Genomic DNA, 19,829 nt, shown 5'->3' on the forward strand with positions numbered 1-19,829 from the left:
CCTGCAAAGCTTGATCCATGGCATTTACGTGATTCAGATACATGTGTAGATTTTACTGCCCACCCACTTCAGTCTCCTGTGGAAATAACAATGGCTTTTTAGATGCAAGGCTGTGATCTAATTCTCCCTTTATCCTCAATGAATTGGGAGTGGTCCTGCACTTCCCTTGGCTATAAAATGAGTAGAATAAAATCTTTCCTGTTTACATAGCAAAGTAAATGTTATGAACCACAGGTACATGATAATTTCTTTGATACAGACATTTCACTGATAAATTTCCTTTGAACGTTATCTGCTAGCTCATCATGTTGTTAATAATAACATTGCCAGATTTCTGCTCAGTTTACTGATGAGAATCTCACTAGGGACCTAATTAAAGGCCTTAGTGTGATCTAGATTGACTGGGACCTCTCTCTTTTATCTAACTATGTAAAGGAGAAGCAGTATATTATTTCTGTTCACGTTCCACAGAAAGTCCTGAGTTCTAGTCCCGTATCTACCCCTGGCTATGTGGTTCAACTCTTAGGCCTCCGTTCATCTTTTAATCTTGAAGATAATTAATCATAATTAATTATACTAGTTGTTGATAAACTGGACTGTTTTTTTAGAAACCACAAGTAAAATGATTTATAATTTATTTTCAAAAGTAATGTCTTTCACTTCAGAGAATTTGCTTCTGAAAATTGTTCGCCTTTTGAAATTTCTAATCTTTTCATCTCAGAATATAATCTAAACTCTATAGGATCTGATAAACCAAATGAATGACCACATTACAATAGAAGGACATTTAAAAACATCTAGATTCTCTCTTCATATTCAGTTTATTTCACTTAGGAATTAAGTTGAAGTTACTATCCACCCCAGAGGATATTAAAAAAAAGTTTATTGTTGTTTAATTACAGTTGTTTCCCCCATTATTCTCCCTTGCCCTACCCACCCCCCAACTCCCAAAGGGTATTTTAGTGAAACTAAAATGATTTTTGAAATTGGATTCTGGCGTTCAGAAAACCTTAATGCATATCTTATGTGTGACTAACTTTTTGAAGGAAGAAGTAAAGCACTAGACCAATTATTTTATAAGTAATGCCTCTCTGAACATATTTAAAGAAAATATAGAGCCCATTTCAGCACGTGTAGCTGTGCGAGCATCAATGTCTTGTGATGTAAATCATAATTTTCTTGTTAGTATTTTAAAGTGGAAATATTTATTCTGTTGTTTGTCATCATGGTTCACAGATTTTGTTTTGTAAACTATTTGATTTTTCTCAAATAAATCTTTTTCTTATATCCTTGGATAAATATTTCATAGAAGCTGATGAGACAATATTGGGGAAATAAAGGAATTAATGACATTTCTGAAAGCATTTATAAATAGGGTATAATCAACAACCGGCAGAATTTGGCTTAAGTATTATTTAACCTATGGAGGTAATAAGCATTAAGAGTAGGTAGAGGTTTTAAGTGAGCTAGGTGACTTACCTATGCAGATGGTTCCGTCATTTGTGATGAATTTGTCTTGGTTACTGCTGGCTCTAAAACCAGGTTCACACATACAATAGTAACTTCCCTCTGTGTTAGTGCAGTTGGCATTTTCACCACAGGACTGGGTTAAGTTTCCACATTCATTATCATCTGTGGAAATATAAATTTAAAACATTATTTTTATATCACTTAGATGAAGTGTTAGTATTTTCCATCAGTATTATGGAATTTTGGCTGTTGAATAGTTTAAAGCAATACAATGTTTTTCCCTAAGAAAAGTTAATGCTAAAGAATTCACATTCTATACTTGTTTTATTCTTGTTTATAATGTAAACATTTCTTTGTAGTTGCAAAACAAAATAGAATCTCTTACTTCAAAATCAGTGAATATAATTGTTGAATCTAAGTTGAAAATGAAAAACCAGAGATTACAAATTAACATGCTCCAATTATGTACATTTATTTTTATCATTTTTTCCCTGCAAGGATTTTGAATTGACTCTACATCCCTTCATTTATTCATTAATGAATTAATTCATTACTATATGCATTATATTTTCCTAGAGAAGAGTACACAAACACACAAAAATTATATCATGGCCCATGGTCCTTACTCTTAGATTTGTTTTGATTAATGCTTTTCTTCTTTAAATTTTTAAATTAAATTTATTAGGGTGATAGTCATCAATAACATTATATAAGTGTTAATTCTACAATTCAGTAATACATCATCTATGCATGGCATTGTATATTTACTACTCAAAATCAGATCTCCTTCTGTCACCATATACTTGGCCCATTTTCCTCTTTACCACTCCCACACCCCTTCCCTCTGGCAACCACCATACTGTTGTCTGTGTCTATGAGCTTTTGTTTGTTTGTGTATCTTGTTTGTTCACTTGTTGCTTTCAGTTTTACGTCCCACATTTGAGTGAAATTATCATTCACGGTGGCCAAAACATGGAAACAACCAAAGCGTCCCTCCATAGATGATTGGATAAAGATACATTACACATATACAATGGAATACCTCTCAGCGATAAGAAAAGATGAAATACTGTCAGTTGTGACAACCCTTAGATTCTTATAATTTGTCAGAAAATACATAGGTTCATAAACTGTAAAATCAGAAAGCAGATTTATATTGTTTGTCAAGTAAGTAGAAATCAAGTGCTTCTCAGAAGTGATCACGAAGGGCTGGAGGAGAAAGATCCTGTTGTGGGTTGAATTGTATCTCCCCCAAGGTATGTTTATGTCCTGATCCCATGTCTGTGAATGCAACTTTGTTTCCAAACAGGACCTTTGCAGATGTAATCAAGTTACCACACAGTCATAGCAGATTAGCTGGGCCCTAATCCAATAACTGGTGTCCTTACAATATGCAGGCAATTTGGACATGGAGACACAGAGAACAAGGCTACATGCAGACAAAGGCAGAGTTTGAAGTGATGCAGTTGCAAGCCAGGGAATGCTATGTAGAGCTGGCAACCAGTAGGAGATAGTAGGAGACAGGTAGGATTCCTCCCTAGGCCCATCAGAGGAAGCATGCCTCTTCCAATAATTTGATTTCAGACCTGTAGCCTCCAGAACTGTGAGAGAATACATTTGTGTTGTTTTTGAGCCACCAAGTTTGTGCAAGTTTGCTAGGGCAGCCCTGGAAAACTAATTGATCCAAACTGGTCAATCTAGTATAGGTAAGTATTGGTTAGCCAGCGAGAAGGAAGGTCACTAAAGTAAAAAATTTTGGGCACAGCTGTAAGCGTAAGGATGATTGAGTCATTTCTGAAGGCAGAGGGAAGCCTAATTGAGGAGCAGAGAGAGAAATTATAGGGAAATTGGTATAAAAGCAAATCAAGCTTGAAAAATATCTTGAGAAAATAAAATATTCTCCATTTTAATCAAACCAAGTTTAATTTAATTTTAAAGGAATATGTAATTCATATACAGGCTATTGCACATATATAATGGTAATTAAAGGTGGAGATCTTTTCACGTTTTATAAATATTAATTCACTTAATCCTCACATAAGCTCTAGGAAGTAGGTGCCATCCTTTCCTTAAAGGATGAGGAAAATAAGGCATAGAGAAGAAAAGCCATTTGTCAATATCACACAGCCATTTAATTGCAGAACCAGGTATTTTGATTTCAAAGCCTATTCTCTTAACTAATACATCCTGCTGTCTCTTTGAATATCATTTTTAAAAGCCAAAATATAGACTAAAGTGTATCTAATGAATTATAGATCTATTTTGAGAGAAGGAAAATGAAAACTTTATTTGCATTATATTTTAACTTAAATTTTATTTCCACTTCAAACATTAAGGATTTAAGTGTAGAAGCTAAAGGTAACATTTGACAGACAACTAGAGGTAAATTCCCCTCTTTTTTCTAAACAGATCATGTAAAATTTGCAAATACCAGTATTTCACAATATCCAACCTATATTATTTTATTCCATAATTTTACTTAGTATTTTTGTTTTATTACTTTTATTGTATTAGTTATGATAGGTCAACTTCTATAAATATAAAAAAAAACATGTAATGACTCAGGACAGTAAAAGATTATTTAATGCTGTAGTCAGAAACCGGTGTTCAGGTTGATGGCGTGCTTCTTCCTCAGTGTTTCGGGGTCCCCGACTTGTTTCATCTGATGGCTTCACCACCCCATAGGGCCTCCAAGCTGTCTGCATTCATCCAGGTGGGCAGTTAGGATGAAATAGAGCATCTGAGAATAAGGACTTTGCCTACAAATGGCACCCAACACTTTCATCCACATTCTGTTCACCAGAATTTATTCAAATGGCCACACCTAACTACAAGGGAGGCCGATAATTGTAGTCCAGCTGTGTGCCCAGGAAAGAATAGGAGATTTTGAACATCCAGAAGTCTCTGACATGCTTATTTTTTCACAAGTATAATGATACTTGTGTAATGAAACCAGACACATATTGGAATACTGAAAAAATTACCACATATAAGAAAATCTATTTGATTAATAGCAAGCTCATATAAATTAATTTATTGGAACACACACAAAGAAGATAACAGTATACTTTTAAAATTATTATAATTTCCTTAATCAATAGATATCATTTTAATTAGGCATATCTATTGCATTAATAACTTTACTCTTCCCCTGGCCAACTATTTATTTTGTATACTATTTTTATTTGTCTTGATATTTTGAAATTGGGCCTTTAATGGGTAACAAAAGAGCTACAGCTCTGTCTCTGCTTCCTAGAACCTGGGCACCTTGACAGGCAGTTGAGGAAGAGCAAAGAAGAGCAGGAAGTGTGGATGTGGTAAAAGAAGACTGAAAGGGGAAGTAATGGACTCATTCATTGTGCTTGAGTGGGGAAAGAGGCCAGAAAAGATTTCACTGAGTCTTGAAAGATGAGGTTTTTCTTGCGTTACCTTTTTATATTATTCTGCTTTGATATAATTTTACATATTATGAAACAGTTAAAAGATGTCATGAACAAAAAAGGAAATAATGTATTTGATGTATTTTGCCTCTACCTGACTATAGGGCAGTTTCACAACTTGTAGCTTCCATGGAAACTCCTTTCAGACATGACTGACATGGTGACCAGCATTTATTAACGTTTCCCAATGGACCAGGCACCATCTAAGAACTTCATCATATACATGATCTGACTTGTATCTTTAATCCTCATATAAATCCTATGAGACATACATTATCTTCATTTTATAAATAAGAAAATTTAAATATAAAAAGGTGGATTTCCTTGCTTTAAGGAACACAGCTAATAAGTGGCAAAGTCGGGTTCAAGCCTAGGGTATTATGAATGTCAAAGTGATCTTATTTTTCTTACATACTACATTGTTAAAAGGGTTCATATTAGTAACCTCCATCATGTGTTGAGCGTTTATTATATACTAGTCATTGTGACCAGAAGATGACTGTAAAAGGGAAAACACATGGTGCCTACCTCAAATGGCTGTCAAGGGGATTAAAGGAGTTGATGTGCAGATGATGCTTAGATGGGTACTTAGCATGTAGCAAGTGCTATATACAGGTATCCAATATCACTTAAAATATTGTTATTGCTATATAAGCAAAAGAAATCAGCTCTTATTAAACCTTTTTAAAAATTCTTAACAGCTATCTGATTTTTTGCAGTAACACAAAGTCCTTCATAAGACAATGAGACTTTTCTCTTCTTTATGTAGACATGAGCTTCCAAAGCCTGGGAATCAGTTTAAATCACTCATCTTTACATATATGTAACAATAAAGATATTTGTAAAGAATTTACAATGTAAGATCTCAAAGTGCTCAGGGATTCCATTGGTATGGATAGAATATTTCAATATAAAATGCCAAAACATCAAATGAGTTTTCTCATAGTTCAGTTTATAAAGTTCCCATAATCTAATGTTCCTCATCTATCTACTGTAATTTTTAAAAGAATGATGAAAGGAGACAAAGAAAATAAAAATCATTTGTAAAGCTCCTATAATCATCTTTTGAGTCATCTCCATTTTTTAAAGTTAATTCAGATGGTGCAGAATATCTGCCTTCATGTATGGCTAGATAGTACCATTATAAGGACATTTTTGTAAGAATTATTTTATGTTGTTAGAAGTTATACAAAACAATGAAGTGATGGTATTTCATTGTATGTCATGCAAAAAAAAATACAGTTTACTTTACAAAAGTTCTCTGGGAAGACTATCAAATATTTAAGACTTGTCCCTGACTCTTTAGTATCAATGAGATCCAAAGTTCAACAAATGTAAAATCTTCATTATTATGAGAATTTTGTTCTTCAATTCAGATCTATCTTATTGTAAGACCGGTTAGACCTTATGTTAGACTACCTTCCTAGCCTGAGGCCGGCCTGTCCCTAAAACAAAGGAACCAAGCATCACCTAGAGTGTCTTTTGCTCTGAGCTCACACCCAAATCTCTATTTTTGTCATACTAGTACTTCAATTGCTTAGAAAAACCAGCTGAAATGAAAAACTAGTCAGCCCATGAGAAGCAAGACCGTCATCTCCAATGGTCTTGCAGCAATGGTAGGCCTGGCCTCACATACAAGATATTTTTTGTTTGTTTGTTTTTTTGTTGGGTATTGGGGCCTCTTTTTCCTTACCACTGGCACACAGTGACATTTTGAGTTCTAATCCCTTGTACCCTTGACAATTCTAATCTCCAGCATGTGGCCTGATTTATTCTTGGGTGAGTAGAAAGAACAGACCAATAGAAGAGTTTTGAGCTCTGCCTAGAAGCCAGACACTTGGAGACATATGAACAAAGACTGAGTTCTCAAAACCTTGTGTAGGCCAGGAAGGTATTAATTAACATTTGACTCCACCATGTACCAGACAATAGAACGCTGGTGTGACTCGTGATACTGGGATGTTCATGCCTCTTCTAAAGAACTTAAAATTCAAAACATTTAGAAAGTATATTTAAAACACTTAGCTAAGATTTAACATTTGTCTAGGAATTTGTCACTCCTAAGATAAGACACATGGAGGTTGGAGGAATTGAGTAACATTGCTGAAAATATAATAACAAAATAAGATCAATTGTGAATGATCTTATTTAAAATGCTGGTATTAATACTTTATTAACATAGGTGTATTTATATATTAATTTGTCTATTCTACATAAAGAAATATATCATGCCATTAGTCCCAACCTTTTTGGCACTAGGGACCCATTTTTCCATGGACTGTGAGGGTTGGAGACACAGGAAGTGGAGCTCAGGTGGGTTTCACTTGCCCCCGTTCACCTCCTGCTGTGGATTTTGTGCAACTTGGGGCTGCGGGAGCAGAGACTAGAAGCGGAGCTCAGGAGAGCTTCCCTTGGGGCACAGCTTGTTCCCAACAGGCTACAGACCAGTACCGGTCCATGGCAGGGAGTTGGGGACCCGTTAATTATGCAACTCTATATGACTATATATGCATATATACTCAGAAAGCAAACATATATGTCTATGCATGCATAGATCACAAATTGAACACAAGCATTTAAATCAAGTTAAATAAAAATATTTCACACACATTCGTTTTGATTCAATTATTCAGTTACTTAAATATTTATGGAGTTTCCCAGTTCCCAGATGTGAATATGTCTATAATGGGAAATAAGTAAAAATTAATCAAAAAGTCAGAATCGGTGCCCTGCTGTCAGAGGTCACATTTTAAAGCAAGTTAACACAGGAGCATATAATTGAGGTCTTATTAAAATAAAAAGTTTCCATTTTTATCTAAAAATTTGCCTGCCTTCACAGCATACTGGGAAAAGTTTATATTAACTTTAAAAGGATTGTGCTCTCAGATCAGTTATTGGTAATACAGAGAATGATGAAGATTTTATCCCCTGTGGTCTATAGCTATAAAATCGGTATGCAAAAGTACAGTGGGAAGGACTCAGTAGGTCTGCGGTATTGGTCAGAGTCCAAGAAAATGAGGCACTTTAAATCACCCGATTGTGTTACTAGAACAAATTATTATGCCACTATGTTATTTGAACTCCAACACATTTTTAAAAGTCTTGAGTAACATATTAATAGGTGAAAAATAAAAAAAAGATTGACAATGACTTTTGTGTGCTTCTCTACTATGTGGTTTTGAGCATCTGACCTCTTAGTTTCCTTATCAAGAATTTGGAAATAAAAAGTATTTTGTTAATTATCTCCCAATCTTCTGCAGTGAATATACAATATGAATGTATTCCCTAATGGTCTGGCTCAAATATTGTTCCATAAAATACCACTTACCTGGAAGTAACCTGAAGTAATATATAAATTTGAATTATTTAAATTGTCTTACACTTCCCAGTGCCCAGCTTCATAATAATTAATTTTCAAGGAGATAGTTTCTTTGGCTGAGGATAACATAGGAAAATAGAAACCCAATTCTTTTGTGCTATGATTTCCATTGTTAAAATCAATTTGTCAATAATACTACCAAATCTCTTATCTTTACATTTAATCCTTCCTATGGGATTATAAAATAAATATTTAGATTAGGATGCCACTAGAAAAATTCACCGATACATTTAAAATGGAGATAAATTTTTAAAATTTATCAAACACAGTTAATACATAGTTGACATTCCTTCAGCAAAAATTCTTTCTGGGTTATGTCTGATATACTGAGTTGAGGATGGCAAAATCAGAGGCACGCACAGCGTAACAGGGTCCACAGCTACAGGAGAAGATGGGCAAACACCCAAATTATAGAATGTAGTATGTGTAACGAATAAAAAAGGCTTTTTATTAGAACAGTGGTAACTCATAAAATAGAATGGTTTCCTCAACACATTTTCAGGATAAAGGGGTGAAGGTGATGTACAGAAAAGCTTTAGGAAATACTTGAGCCAGGCGGAGAAGTATAGTATAAGAAGTTAGACAAAAAAAGGGGGAAGGGTCCCAATAATCCATTCAGACAAAGGAAAAATTGACCAAAATGCAGGAGGCCTGCAGGAGCAGCATACTTTAGAGAACTCTATTGTTGAACACTGGGTGTGAGGGAAAAGATTTAAGAATCTGAGCATAGGCATGGCCTAAACTGGGGGGACACTTGCTAAGAAGTTAGGACTATATTCATTGGTTAATAGATGGCCATCATCAGATTGCGTATAGTGAAAGAGTCAGATGTGATCTGAATTTCAAAACAGTTTTTGAAATAGAAGGAAAAGTAGTTAAGACCCAGGTAGACCTGGTAGAACACTGTAAGCCAAAAAGAACTACATGGTGGGGTGGACTATATTTCAGAAATACTTAGCTGTTAAAAATCAGTGATCTGGCGAGAGAAAGGAAAGTGGGTATGATTAAACCAAACTCGGCATGAATTGAAAATTGTGTCATCTAGCTAATGGCTACATGTGAATCTTTATAATATTATTTTTACTTTTGTGTGTTTGAAAGTTTTCATAATAAAATAATTTAAAAAATATCAGTGGGGATTAGAGACTAATTAGATAGGAGTTACTTGGAGAGGGAGGAAGCAAGGATGACTTCCAGTTTCTGGCCAGTGGGTAAATTGATCCACTGATCGCAGTAAGAAGAAGCAGAGGAGAAGTCTCGGCTGAGAGAGTGAATTCACTTTTGGGCATGGAAAAATTCAGGTGACTGTAGGACATTTAGATAGAACTATCAATTGTTGGATAGTCAACCTTATGTCATAAATTGTTTAATCACAAGGTGGAGCTCAAGACTCCCTTCTTTTCTTTGAGAGGAAGCATCGGAATCAAGAGCCTGGCATTTACTAGGCTCCTGTGCAAAGAGTAAGCCTGCTGTCTTCCTCTGCAGTTATCTCTGCATGGACCCTCTCTCCAAACTCCACCTGCTTTGATCTCAGTAGTGTAAATGAACTTGGCCACAGACATCACTGCATCCTTGTCCGCCCCCCACCCCTGCTGTTTTTTTGGTTACTTGGGTTTGCCTGTTCCTACCAACTGAATGATAACATCCAGAGTTTAGAAGGTAAGAAGACAGAAAAAGGAGCAAGGAAGCCTGTTAAAGGTTTTGTTTGTTTGTTTGTTTTCAGTGTTGGCCAGCAAAATTCTTGGAGTTTCACATGGTTCAGTCCAGCTTACCGAAAAACCACACAGGGGGTTAAACTAATAAAAGATGCATATGCCAGAAATAAACTTTCCCAATATAGGGGTGCCAAAATCTGCTTGAGTATATAGCAAGTAGACAGCAAGATTGTGTGCATAATGAAGGTTACCAATTTGAGCACTTACGAGATTGTAAGTGCTTTTGTTAATGTATCTATTGTTCTAATCATAACCTACATGTCCTTTTCCAAAAGAACAACTGTAAACCTACTTTCACCAACCTCTGTACAGTATTTTTGGGCAGCTTGAACCTACTGTTGGTGGCTGGTTACTCACTTAGTTTTTGTGTGCCTGTATTAAAGAATGGATTGCTGTGATTTATACCCCATAATCATAAAAAGAGAGAAAACATTTTTCAAGCATTCTGGTAGAGGGCTCATTTTATTTTATTTTCTACAATAACAAAATGATTGATGTTGTCCCATTTTACTTAAGAGGAAACTAATGCTCAGATGGGTTAAATCATGCCAATTTAGAGAGAGATTGTATTGGACATAGTTTTTACAGTTGACTGCCTGGCTCCAGCCCTGGCTGGTGTGGCTTAAGTGGTTGGAGCATCATCTTCTCCTAGACCAAAAGATTGTGGGCTCTATTCTAGTCCGGGCACATATCAAGGTTGAGGGGTCGATCCCCAGTCAGGGTACATACGAGAGGGCAACCAATCAATGTTTTTCTCTCACATCGATTTCTGTCTGTCTATCTGTCTCTCTCTCTCCCCCAACCTTCTTCCTCTCTCTCTAAAAAGCAATGAAAAAAATGTCCTTGGGTGAGCACAAAAAAAAATAAAAGAAAAATCAAAGGCTGCCTGGCTCCAAAGATGAAGATATGTTTTTGCATTATGGAGTTGGATGTACATCATCACAGAGTGTGCTCCTAAAGAAAGCACAAGTTGTGGGCATCTAATTCTCAAATTCAGAGTGATACTGAGTACCTTAGGAATGAAATATCTTTGGCAACAAGCCATGTAATTATATTATTTCCTGTATAATAAATTAGAACTTTACTGGTTTTATAAGACACTAATATTTCAGAATCTGAATAAGATTTTAGTTTGTATTCGATTTTTCAACATATTGACCACAGATGGGTAAAGTAAAATAAAAAGAGAAAATAGTTCCCTCTCTTTTCTTAGCACTTGAGATGGTATTGATGGGGCTTGAATTAATTGTAACAACTTGAAAGCTAAGGAACTCTAAGTGCAGCATCATTCCCCCCGCCCCACATTTTCCCTCTGGACATGCTTCCAGTATTGCTCCGTACATTTGAACACTAAAATGACTATAACAATTATATGATTCCTTGTGGAATGGACCCTGCAAGTCAAAGGTGAGGCCAGGCAGAAGCTTCTTTCCCTCTCTTTCTACCCAGGGAAGCCTTCTGGGCTCATTTGTTTTCAGGAGCAGTTGCAATTCTCTTCTCATACCCAGCACTCTGATGCACTTAGAAAACTCATCATTACGAGCCTCCTCAATTATGGACCTTCTATGGCTTATATTTTGGGTGGAATATCAAGCTAAACACATAGGGCAGAAGGTAGAAAAGCTCAGATGAAAGGAAAGGAAAAAAAAGAGAACTTCAATGAAACCAGAACAAGTTCTGTCAGTCAAGAAAACTAATGGAGTTATTGTTTCCTCACTGGAACTGTCATTACCACCCTCTATATAAGACAAACAAAGAGACCAAAGGGAACACATAGCATTATTTCTCTCTCCCCTTCTTGGAATTTCTTCTGCACGTAAGTCTTTAAGTGCAGGCCAGAATATGAGTATGATACACACACAAACCACCCCCCCACGCCCACATACTTGCATATGCAAGGTTACTGATTAAGAAGACAGGTAAAAAACCAATATTGAGAAATACTTTCCACTTTCTCATTGTTGATTATAAAATGCACAGTATGACTTCATGTTTCCCATGACCACAGAATTAATAAATCCAACTTAGGGAAAATCAGACACATCAAATGCAAAATGTTAGAATTCTCATGGTAAAGAAAGCAGAATTACATGAGAATAAAGTGTCTATGCTGGGTATTTATTGTTTAAAAAATTATAAGTGGAATTGTGTTTTTTAAACTGTTCGAAGAAACAAGTATTATTTCAAGGGTTTTTTTTTTTTTTGAGATGAGAAATTTGCCTTCCACTATGGATCAGATATTGCAAAGGATACATCAGCCTGGGCAGGTGGGGAGAAAGCATGTATAGAAATGTCTCTGTTGCTATTTTTGCATTTACTTATTATCTGAGAGAAATATAGCACTGAAAAAATGTTCCCATTTTGTATTAATACTTTTTTTTGTCCTTTCTTTGTCAGAACTATCAGAGCACACATTTTAGGGCAAAGAATTATAACTGAACATAACTAGAGTAGGCAAATAGAAGGAAAAGAAACTTTCATATCTCTAAACACTGGAAACCACTCTCCTTGTTCACTGGATGCAGAGGGTAGGAGAAAATTTCTCACACATTTGATTCAAATTATAAGTCAACAATTCTGAAATATTTTCATTCCATTTTATCTATCAGCTGTAATAGTACAGATGAATAATGCAGTCTTTCTGGTACTTAAGTGATAGTTATGAAATAGTTTTTGAAAAACTAGTTTTATCGATTTTTGTTTCTAATCATTAAAGTAACACATATTCAAGGGGAGAATCAAACCAATGGTTGGAAAAAAAAAACCTTACAAAATCTCAGCTGCAAAAATAGTTGCTTGTTTACAAAGGAAAAAATTAGTTACAATAGTATCAGATTCTCACTAACATGACTGAGAGAGTGTTCACATGTATAAGTCATTGAGATAAAATGCCTGTGATCTTATAATTCTCTAACCGGATAAAGAACTACTGCACTCATCAGGGGTAAAAACATTTGTAGAAATATGTGGCTTCAGAGGGTAGATCACCCATGCTCTCTCTGTAAATACAATATTCAAAACAGTGTTCTAATCAAATCATAATCAATTTATGAGACCGACCTCCACATGAGCAAACTGGGTGAAGATGTGATGGTGCTGGGCAGTAAGCCCTGCGGTGCTCAGATTCAGCGGAATGGTGACTATGTGACTATGAATGTATAACATAAGAACGTGCAATTACATCCGTTCAAGTATGGACACAGCAGTGTTCATAAGGTTCATATTACCTGGGTCGGGATGAGGACAGGGTAGAGTAGGCAAGAAAAGCACGCTGTGAAAGGGAAGTGTAATTACCTAATTTTAGCAAAGTACCAAAATGTGGATTAGACTATGAATATCAAGAAAAAGAAGTGGATGGAAAACCCACAATTGAATTTTCAAAAAAAGGGGCAAGGTACAAAAAGTAAAGTAACAAAATCAAAACTAAGAGAAAATAAGATTATAAAAATAAAATGTCTAACATGAAATAATTTGGGTGGGATAAAAATATCAATCACCAATTCAAAAGAACCTATGCACCTCGATGTTCATAGCAGCACATTTCACAATAGCCAGGTGCTGGAAGCAACCTACGTGCCCACCAGTAAATGAGTGGATCAAAAAATTATTGTACATTTACACAGTGGGATACTATGCAGCAGAAAGAAAGAAGGAGCTCCTACCTTTCACAACAGCCTGGATGGATCTGGAGAGCATTACACTAAGTGAAATAAGCCAGGCTGTGAAAGACAAATACCATATGATCTCACCTATAAGTGAGATCAAACTAATCAACAAAACAAACAAGTGAGTAAAATATAATCAGAGACATTGAAATAAAAAACAAACTGACAGTTACCAGAGGGGAGGCAGGAGAGGAATAATGAGGGGAAATAGGGGAAGTTCCATCAAGGAACATGTATAAAGGACACATGGACAAAGACAAAGAGGTTAGGTTCGAGAGTGGGAAGTGGGGATGGGTGGGCTGGAGTGCCACGTGGTGGAGAGAAAGTGGAAACAACTGTACTTGAACAACAATAAAAAAAAATCTATCAAATATATCAACTGTTACACTAAAAGGAAAAGCCCCATAGTTCCTCATTATACCACACCACTTACTGGATTACAAATGAAATTCAGCTGTACTTTGTTAATAATAAACCTAAACATTTAAATTAAAGCAAACTTGAAATAAATCAATGGACAAAGAAAATAGAGATAGCACATTTAATATAAAAGTACGGGGTGAGACAAAAGTAGGTTTACAGTTGTGAGTACAGAAAACAGAATTTATTGTATTATTTACTAATGTTTGTATTATTTTCCATATGAATGGTAAACCTACTTTTATTCCACCCTGTATATACCTACCTCACTGCCAGCCTGATTTAAGTATTAATGAGACCTTGTTTCCTTCATTTAAGGGGCCATAAATTTTGACACATCATCAATGTAATACAATTTTTTGGAAAAAAAAAAAACTCTATCCAATTTGCATTTACTGAAAGTTTAAATATGTACCGATGTAATTACATAGTAGTTTCTCTATGGTATAGTAAAATTGACTATAATCCTTTTTCACATTATATTCTAATATTACTTGGAATTAACTTTGGCATCTAACAGTACATAGTACACCATGAAATGTTGCCTTCTATACTCATAATTATAACATTGACCTCTGTAGTCAGTACATTTGGATGTGGAAATGTTACTGAAACACAAAACTATCAGAGTTTGTCAGCATTTTCTCTTTAGCTTAACTGGGATTTTGCTTCTTTCCTTTTCATTGCACTGTATAACACTGGAAATTCACATAACTTTCCCAGCACTCAGCTTTAAGCTCTGACAGACACATAGCTCCTCCCTGACGGATCGTCTTTCCTGATGCCTACATTGGTTATGCCAACTTCACGTAGCACTGCAAATCTTGTTACCCATTCTCCAGAGGTAAAACTGGGTTAATACCTGAGCAAGAAATGGCAACATAGTCACAGCTTATTTCTCTATCATCCAACAATTTCATCTTGATATCAGATTGATTAATATTGAAAAACAGTATTTGTGTAGTGTTCAAATTGGTTACTTTCTTTTATTTTTGTAAGGCAAGAGTCTACCATTCATTTTTCAAATCCCTTAATCTAATTTAGTTTCTCCTTATCTTGTTTTCAGCTCCATTATGCTAAATTAGGTAGTCCCACTATTTTTGTTCATACTACGTAATTAAGAACAGCACTCCTCATGACAATGAATTAAATTAGGTATCAACAGCAAAAAACGTTAAAAGTTTTGGATTACAATTATACAATGTTCTAGAAAAAAATGAAAAACTGCTAAATATGCATAGAACACATAGGGCATCAAAAATCATAATGGAAATTTTATAGCCCTTGGAAAATAGAAATGAATATATTTGCAAAAGAAATGAGAGATATCTCATTGCTCTGTAAATAATTTTTCATCCTTACTAATAAACAAAAAAATGAAAATAGCAAGTGCAAAGCCAATTGTCATCTATAAAATCTATAAAAGGTATTTAAAAACTATCAGTTTTCTAAGAGCTAGAGATTTGCTGTTATTTTGTGGTTAATAAGTAGTCACATTGGTTATGACACTATCCCACACTGCATTTCACCATTGCCAGAACACACAGTTTTTAATGAGACTGAGGTGGAAGGCAGAAAGAGCAAAGACACAAGGACATCTTCCTTAACATCTTACCCCAGTCCTGCCGCGTCCCTGACCCCCGGAAAGTGTCAGAGCAGTGTCCAGGCTGGTGGGCCACCTGGTCTCATGACCTTTTTTTTTCAATAGCAATTAACAGAAGTCATGAAATTCAACTTGTACTTCCTTTTTCCTTTACTGGTCTGGACTCATTTTATGTTACTATAACATTTTAATTTTCTGTAACCATATAAAATGGTCATATCCTTTTTCTTAGGATCTCCCTTCTAGGTAATAATTTGAAGGTTCAGAGATCTGGTAAAAGTTATGTACAAGAACATTCACTGAAGTAATATAATGGTAAGAATAAACAAAAGCCTCAATACCCAAGGACAATTTCTAAAATTATCTGGTAATTTACAGCCATTCAAAAGAACATTTTGAAGAATACTGGCTAACTTTAGGTAATTTCCATAGTTTAATAAGTGAGACATCCTGAAAGCACAAAGATGAATTCCACCTCTCATTGTTCACTAATTGGTTGAAATATCTCTGGCATCTTTTAGGAAAGACGCTTACTTAAAGGAATATCTTATTTCTTTTATTAAAGTCTTTTATTAAAAATATTGGAAAAAAGTAACTTCATGTATGATTGAAAAGAACTGTATTTACAGCAAGATTGCACCAAAAGTTTGAAAATGATATGTGAATCAAATGCTAAGAAAAAATAAACAATTTTGACAATATTACAATCAAGAACAAAGGAATTCACAGTTATAAAGTGGCAGAGATTACATTTTTGATATTGATAAAATATACACTTTGTCTCTTTCTAACTCTTGCTAATGTTCCTTTTCAGCAAAGAGCCAGTCCTGGTTAGAAGCTTCTGCAGGTGTCGATATCGTTCGGGCATATCTTCCTATGAACTATTTCTGTGAAATAATAATGTAGCTTTACTAAAATGCATCTGCTTGCAGCATGATTTTTCTAAAAACTATGAAATTTTGCAAAAGCAATTAAGATGTTTTTTGAACTGTATCTGTATCAATGGCAGTTTATAGTTTTATATGTTATATGTGGTAAATAATATCTAGTGTTTTAAATTATCACTCATATACCATAATAAACATTTAAATCATATTTCTGATAACCATAGGCCTTTGAAATACACCATAACTCTGACAATAAACATGATTACTTGCTCTTGATACCATAATTACAGCCCCGACATTTTCACTATGTGACCTAACATAATTATCCTATATCCTAGACCATGCAGATTTCATAGTCAACTGTGATTTAGATGAGGAATTCAAATCACAGGAAATTTGAGATATTATCCAAACTCTTCCATTTTATTGTATATTTCTTAGGGTAAGTTTTTGCAAACCTTTTTTTTTAAGTCAAGTATAGTGAAAAGGGTATTTTGCACACCCATGTGTGGTGGATATATTAATAAATAAATGGAAACAATTAAAAAATAGCTTCTGTAATGTATTGTGCTCTGATATTTTGGATTCTATCTTATTTCATATCTTACATGTTTTAAAATGCTGACCATGATCTACTACATTACCTGCGCAGCCTCCTATTGGGTCACGAACTACAGTTTGAACAAGTGTAGGTGGCTCAAGTCTCTTGATTCTGTTTAGTCTGAGTTCCACAGTCTAAGACACCAATTGTTGATGACCTACTGTATACCAGAGCCAAACCACGATTTTTACCAGGAATTACAACCCTGAAGCACGGACATCAGGGTTACATGCAAAGCCTTGATGTCCTTGATACGGGACCATTGTACTTATTAGATAAACGTGCCCTCTCTGGGCGGACACAGCTTTGTAGGCACAGGAGTAGGTGAGCAGTCCTGCTCCGCGGTACAAGCCCTGGAGAGCACAGCATGGGCAGGATTTCAGGCTATACTGTAATTGACACCTAATGCGTCCATAACGTCCCTCAGTTAGCAGCTCATTGTCCTCCTTGGATATGGCATTCACTCTCTGTGTTCACCTGGGGACACTTCTACATTTTTTCCCCTTGATCTCTCACTGAATTTTAATTCAATCCCTACTTGATAGTCTCACCTAGCTCTCCCCACATTTCCTTATATTAGATATGTTGTTTTAATGTTTTACCATATGCTTTAATGGTGACAACCATTTCTCTTCCCTCAAGTTCTTTCTATCTACACCATTATTTTTCACAAATCCTCCTGCTGACCCATATGAATACATCTCTGATTTTTCTCTCCCGTCTCATCTAAGCATGAGCTTTGTCTTGATTATGTCAAAATGACATCTTTTCTTCAGATATTTTTCATCAAATATATGTCTTCAAAAATCGGTGAAATTTCATATGTATTTTGATTTATATTCATGTGTATATGCATATATGTGTGTATATATAATACATGATTTCTATTGAAAGAAAACAATAAAGAAATTAAACTTCATGATTTTTTCATCATTCTGGTAAGATATCCTTTCAATATGACACATATCTCACTATGTACAATAAAGTACAATAATTGTGAGGCCACAGTTAAATCTATGGCTAAATAAAACTAATCAAGGAGGACATTTTAGTTAATACAAAAAAAAGGTGGCAATGTCCTTGAGAAAAACGGTCATAGAAAATTACCTTTTCCTAGGAAAACTTGATATGCAAAACTAGTGTTCATAAAAGCATATTTTCTTTCATATTTTACTATTTTTAGAATATTTTTCCTATATTTTAAGTTAATGAATACTACATATCTGTCCTTCTTTTTAAATTCTTAGATTCTCAACAAAGAAGAGCATAAATTAATGATATTTGTATTTTTAGACATGTGTTTATACCTGGCGCATAGGAGATGTACAGTAAGTGCTTGTTCATTGAGGAGCCCACATGCTGAGTCTTCTTGCTTGTGCCCAGACATGAGTATGTCATACACCTTCATGGACAAACAGTTTAAAACTTGGCACAGGATTTGAAAGAGGTATAAATCGGACTAGTGTTCCTTCTGCAATACAGAGGCTATGCTGCTCAGTAGGAAATTCATACTCCAAATTTCCTTTGCTCCTTTGTACCTGTCTGATTTCCCTACCTGATCCTAAACTCTGAGCTCAGAAAGGAGCTAAGGAGACCTGCTTGTTAGGCATGTTCTCACTCCTAGGCTGCTGCCAAGATCATCTTTCTGTTCCTTTTGAGGTTTTTTATTTTTTTTTATTGTTGTTCAAGTACAGTTGTCTCCATTTTCTCCCCACCACTCCCCTCTGCCCCACCCATCCCCACCTCCTATCCTTGATCCTACCTCCTTTGGTTTTGTCCTTGGGTCCTTTATATATGTTACTTGACTAGACCCTTCTTTCCCCCATTATCCCCCTCCCAACTCCCCTGTGGTTACTATCAGTTTGCTCTTTATTTCAATGTCTCTAGTTATATTTTGCTGGCTTGTTTGTTTTGGTGATTAGATTCAAGTTATAGGTGAGATCATATGGTATTTGTCCCTCACCACCTGGCTTATTTCATTTAACATAATGTTCTCCAGTTCCATCCACGCTGTCGCAAAGGGTAGGAGCTCCTTCTTTCTTTCTGCTGTGTAGTATTCCATCGTGTAAATGTAACATAGTTTTTTGATCCATTCATTTACTGATGGGCACTTAGGTTGCTTCCAGCACTTGGCTATTGTAAATTGTGCTGCTATGAACATGGGGTGCATAGGTTCTTTTGAATTGGCGTTTCAGGGTTCTTGGGGTGTAATCCCAGCAATGGAATTGCTGGGTCAGAGTACAGTTCCATGTTCTGTTTTCTGAGGAAATTCCATACTGTTTTCCACAGTGGTTGCACCAGTCTGCATTCCCACCAACACCGCACGCACTAGGGTTCCCTTTTCTCCACAGCCTCACCGATACTTGTTTATTGATTTGTTTATGTTGGCCATTCTGACTGGTGTGAAGTGGTATCTCACTGTGGTTTTAATTCACACCTCTCTGATGGCTAGTGATGCTGAGCATCCTTTCATATGTCTCTGGGCCCTGTGTGTGTCCTCCTTGGAGAAGTGTCTGTTCAAGTCTTTTGCCCATTTTTTAATTGGGTTGTTTGTCTTCCTGGAGTGGGGTTGCATGAGTTTTTTATATATTTTGGAGATCAAACCCTTGTCTGAGGTATCATTTGAAAATATATTTTCCCATATGTTTG

General features: G+C 35.5%; 1 protein-coding gene across 1 annotated transcript in view; it reads right to left on the bottom strand.

The window, feature by feature from the left end:
• The window catches only part of ADGRL4 (adhesion G protein-coupled receptor L4), a 111,791-nt gene that overhangs the window by 51,796 nt on the left and 40,166 nt on the right, over positions 1–19,829 (bottom strand). The window contains exon 3 of the mRNA XM_024565496.4: positions 1,480–1,632. Coding sequence (XP_024421264.3) covers positions 1,480–1,632 — 153 coding nt within the window. The remainder of the gene's footprint in view (positions 1–1,479; positions 1,633–19,829) is intronic.

This window comes from Desmodus rotundus, chromosome 3, assembly GCF_022682495.2.
Source record: "Desmodus rotundus isolate HL8 chromosome 3, HLdesRot8A.1, whole genome shotgun sequence".
Lineage (NCBI taxonomy): Eukaryota > Metazoa > Chordata > Mammalia > Chiroptera > Phyllostomidae > Desmodus > Desmodus rotundus.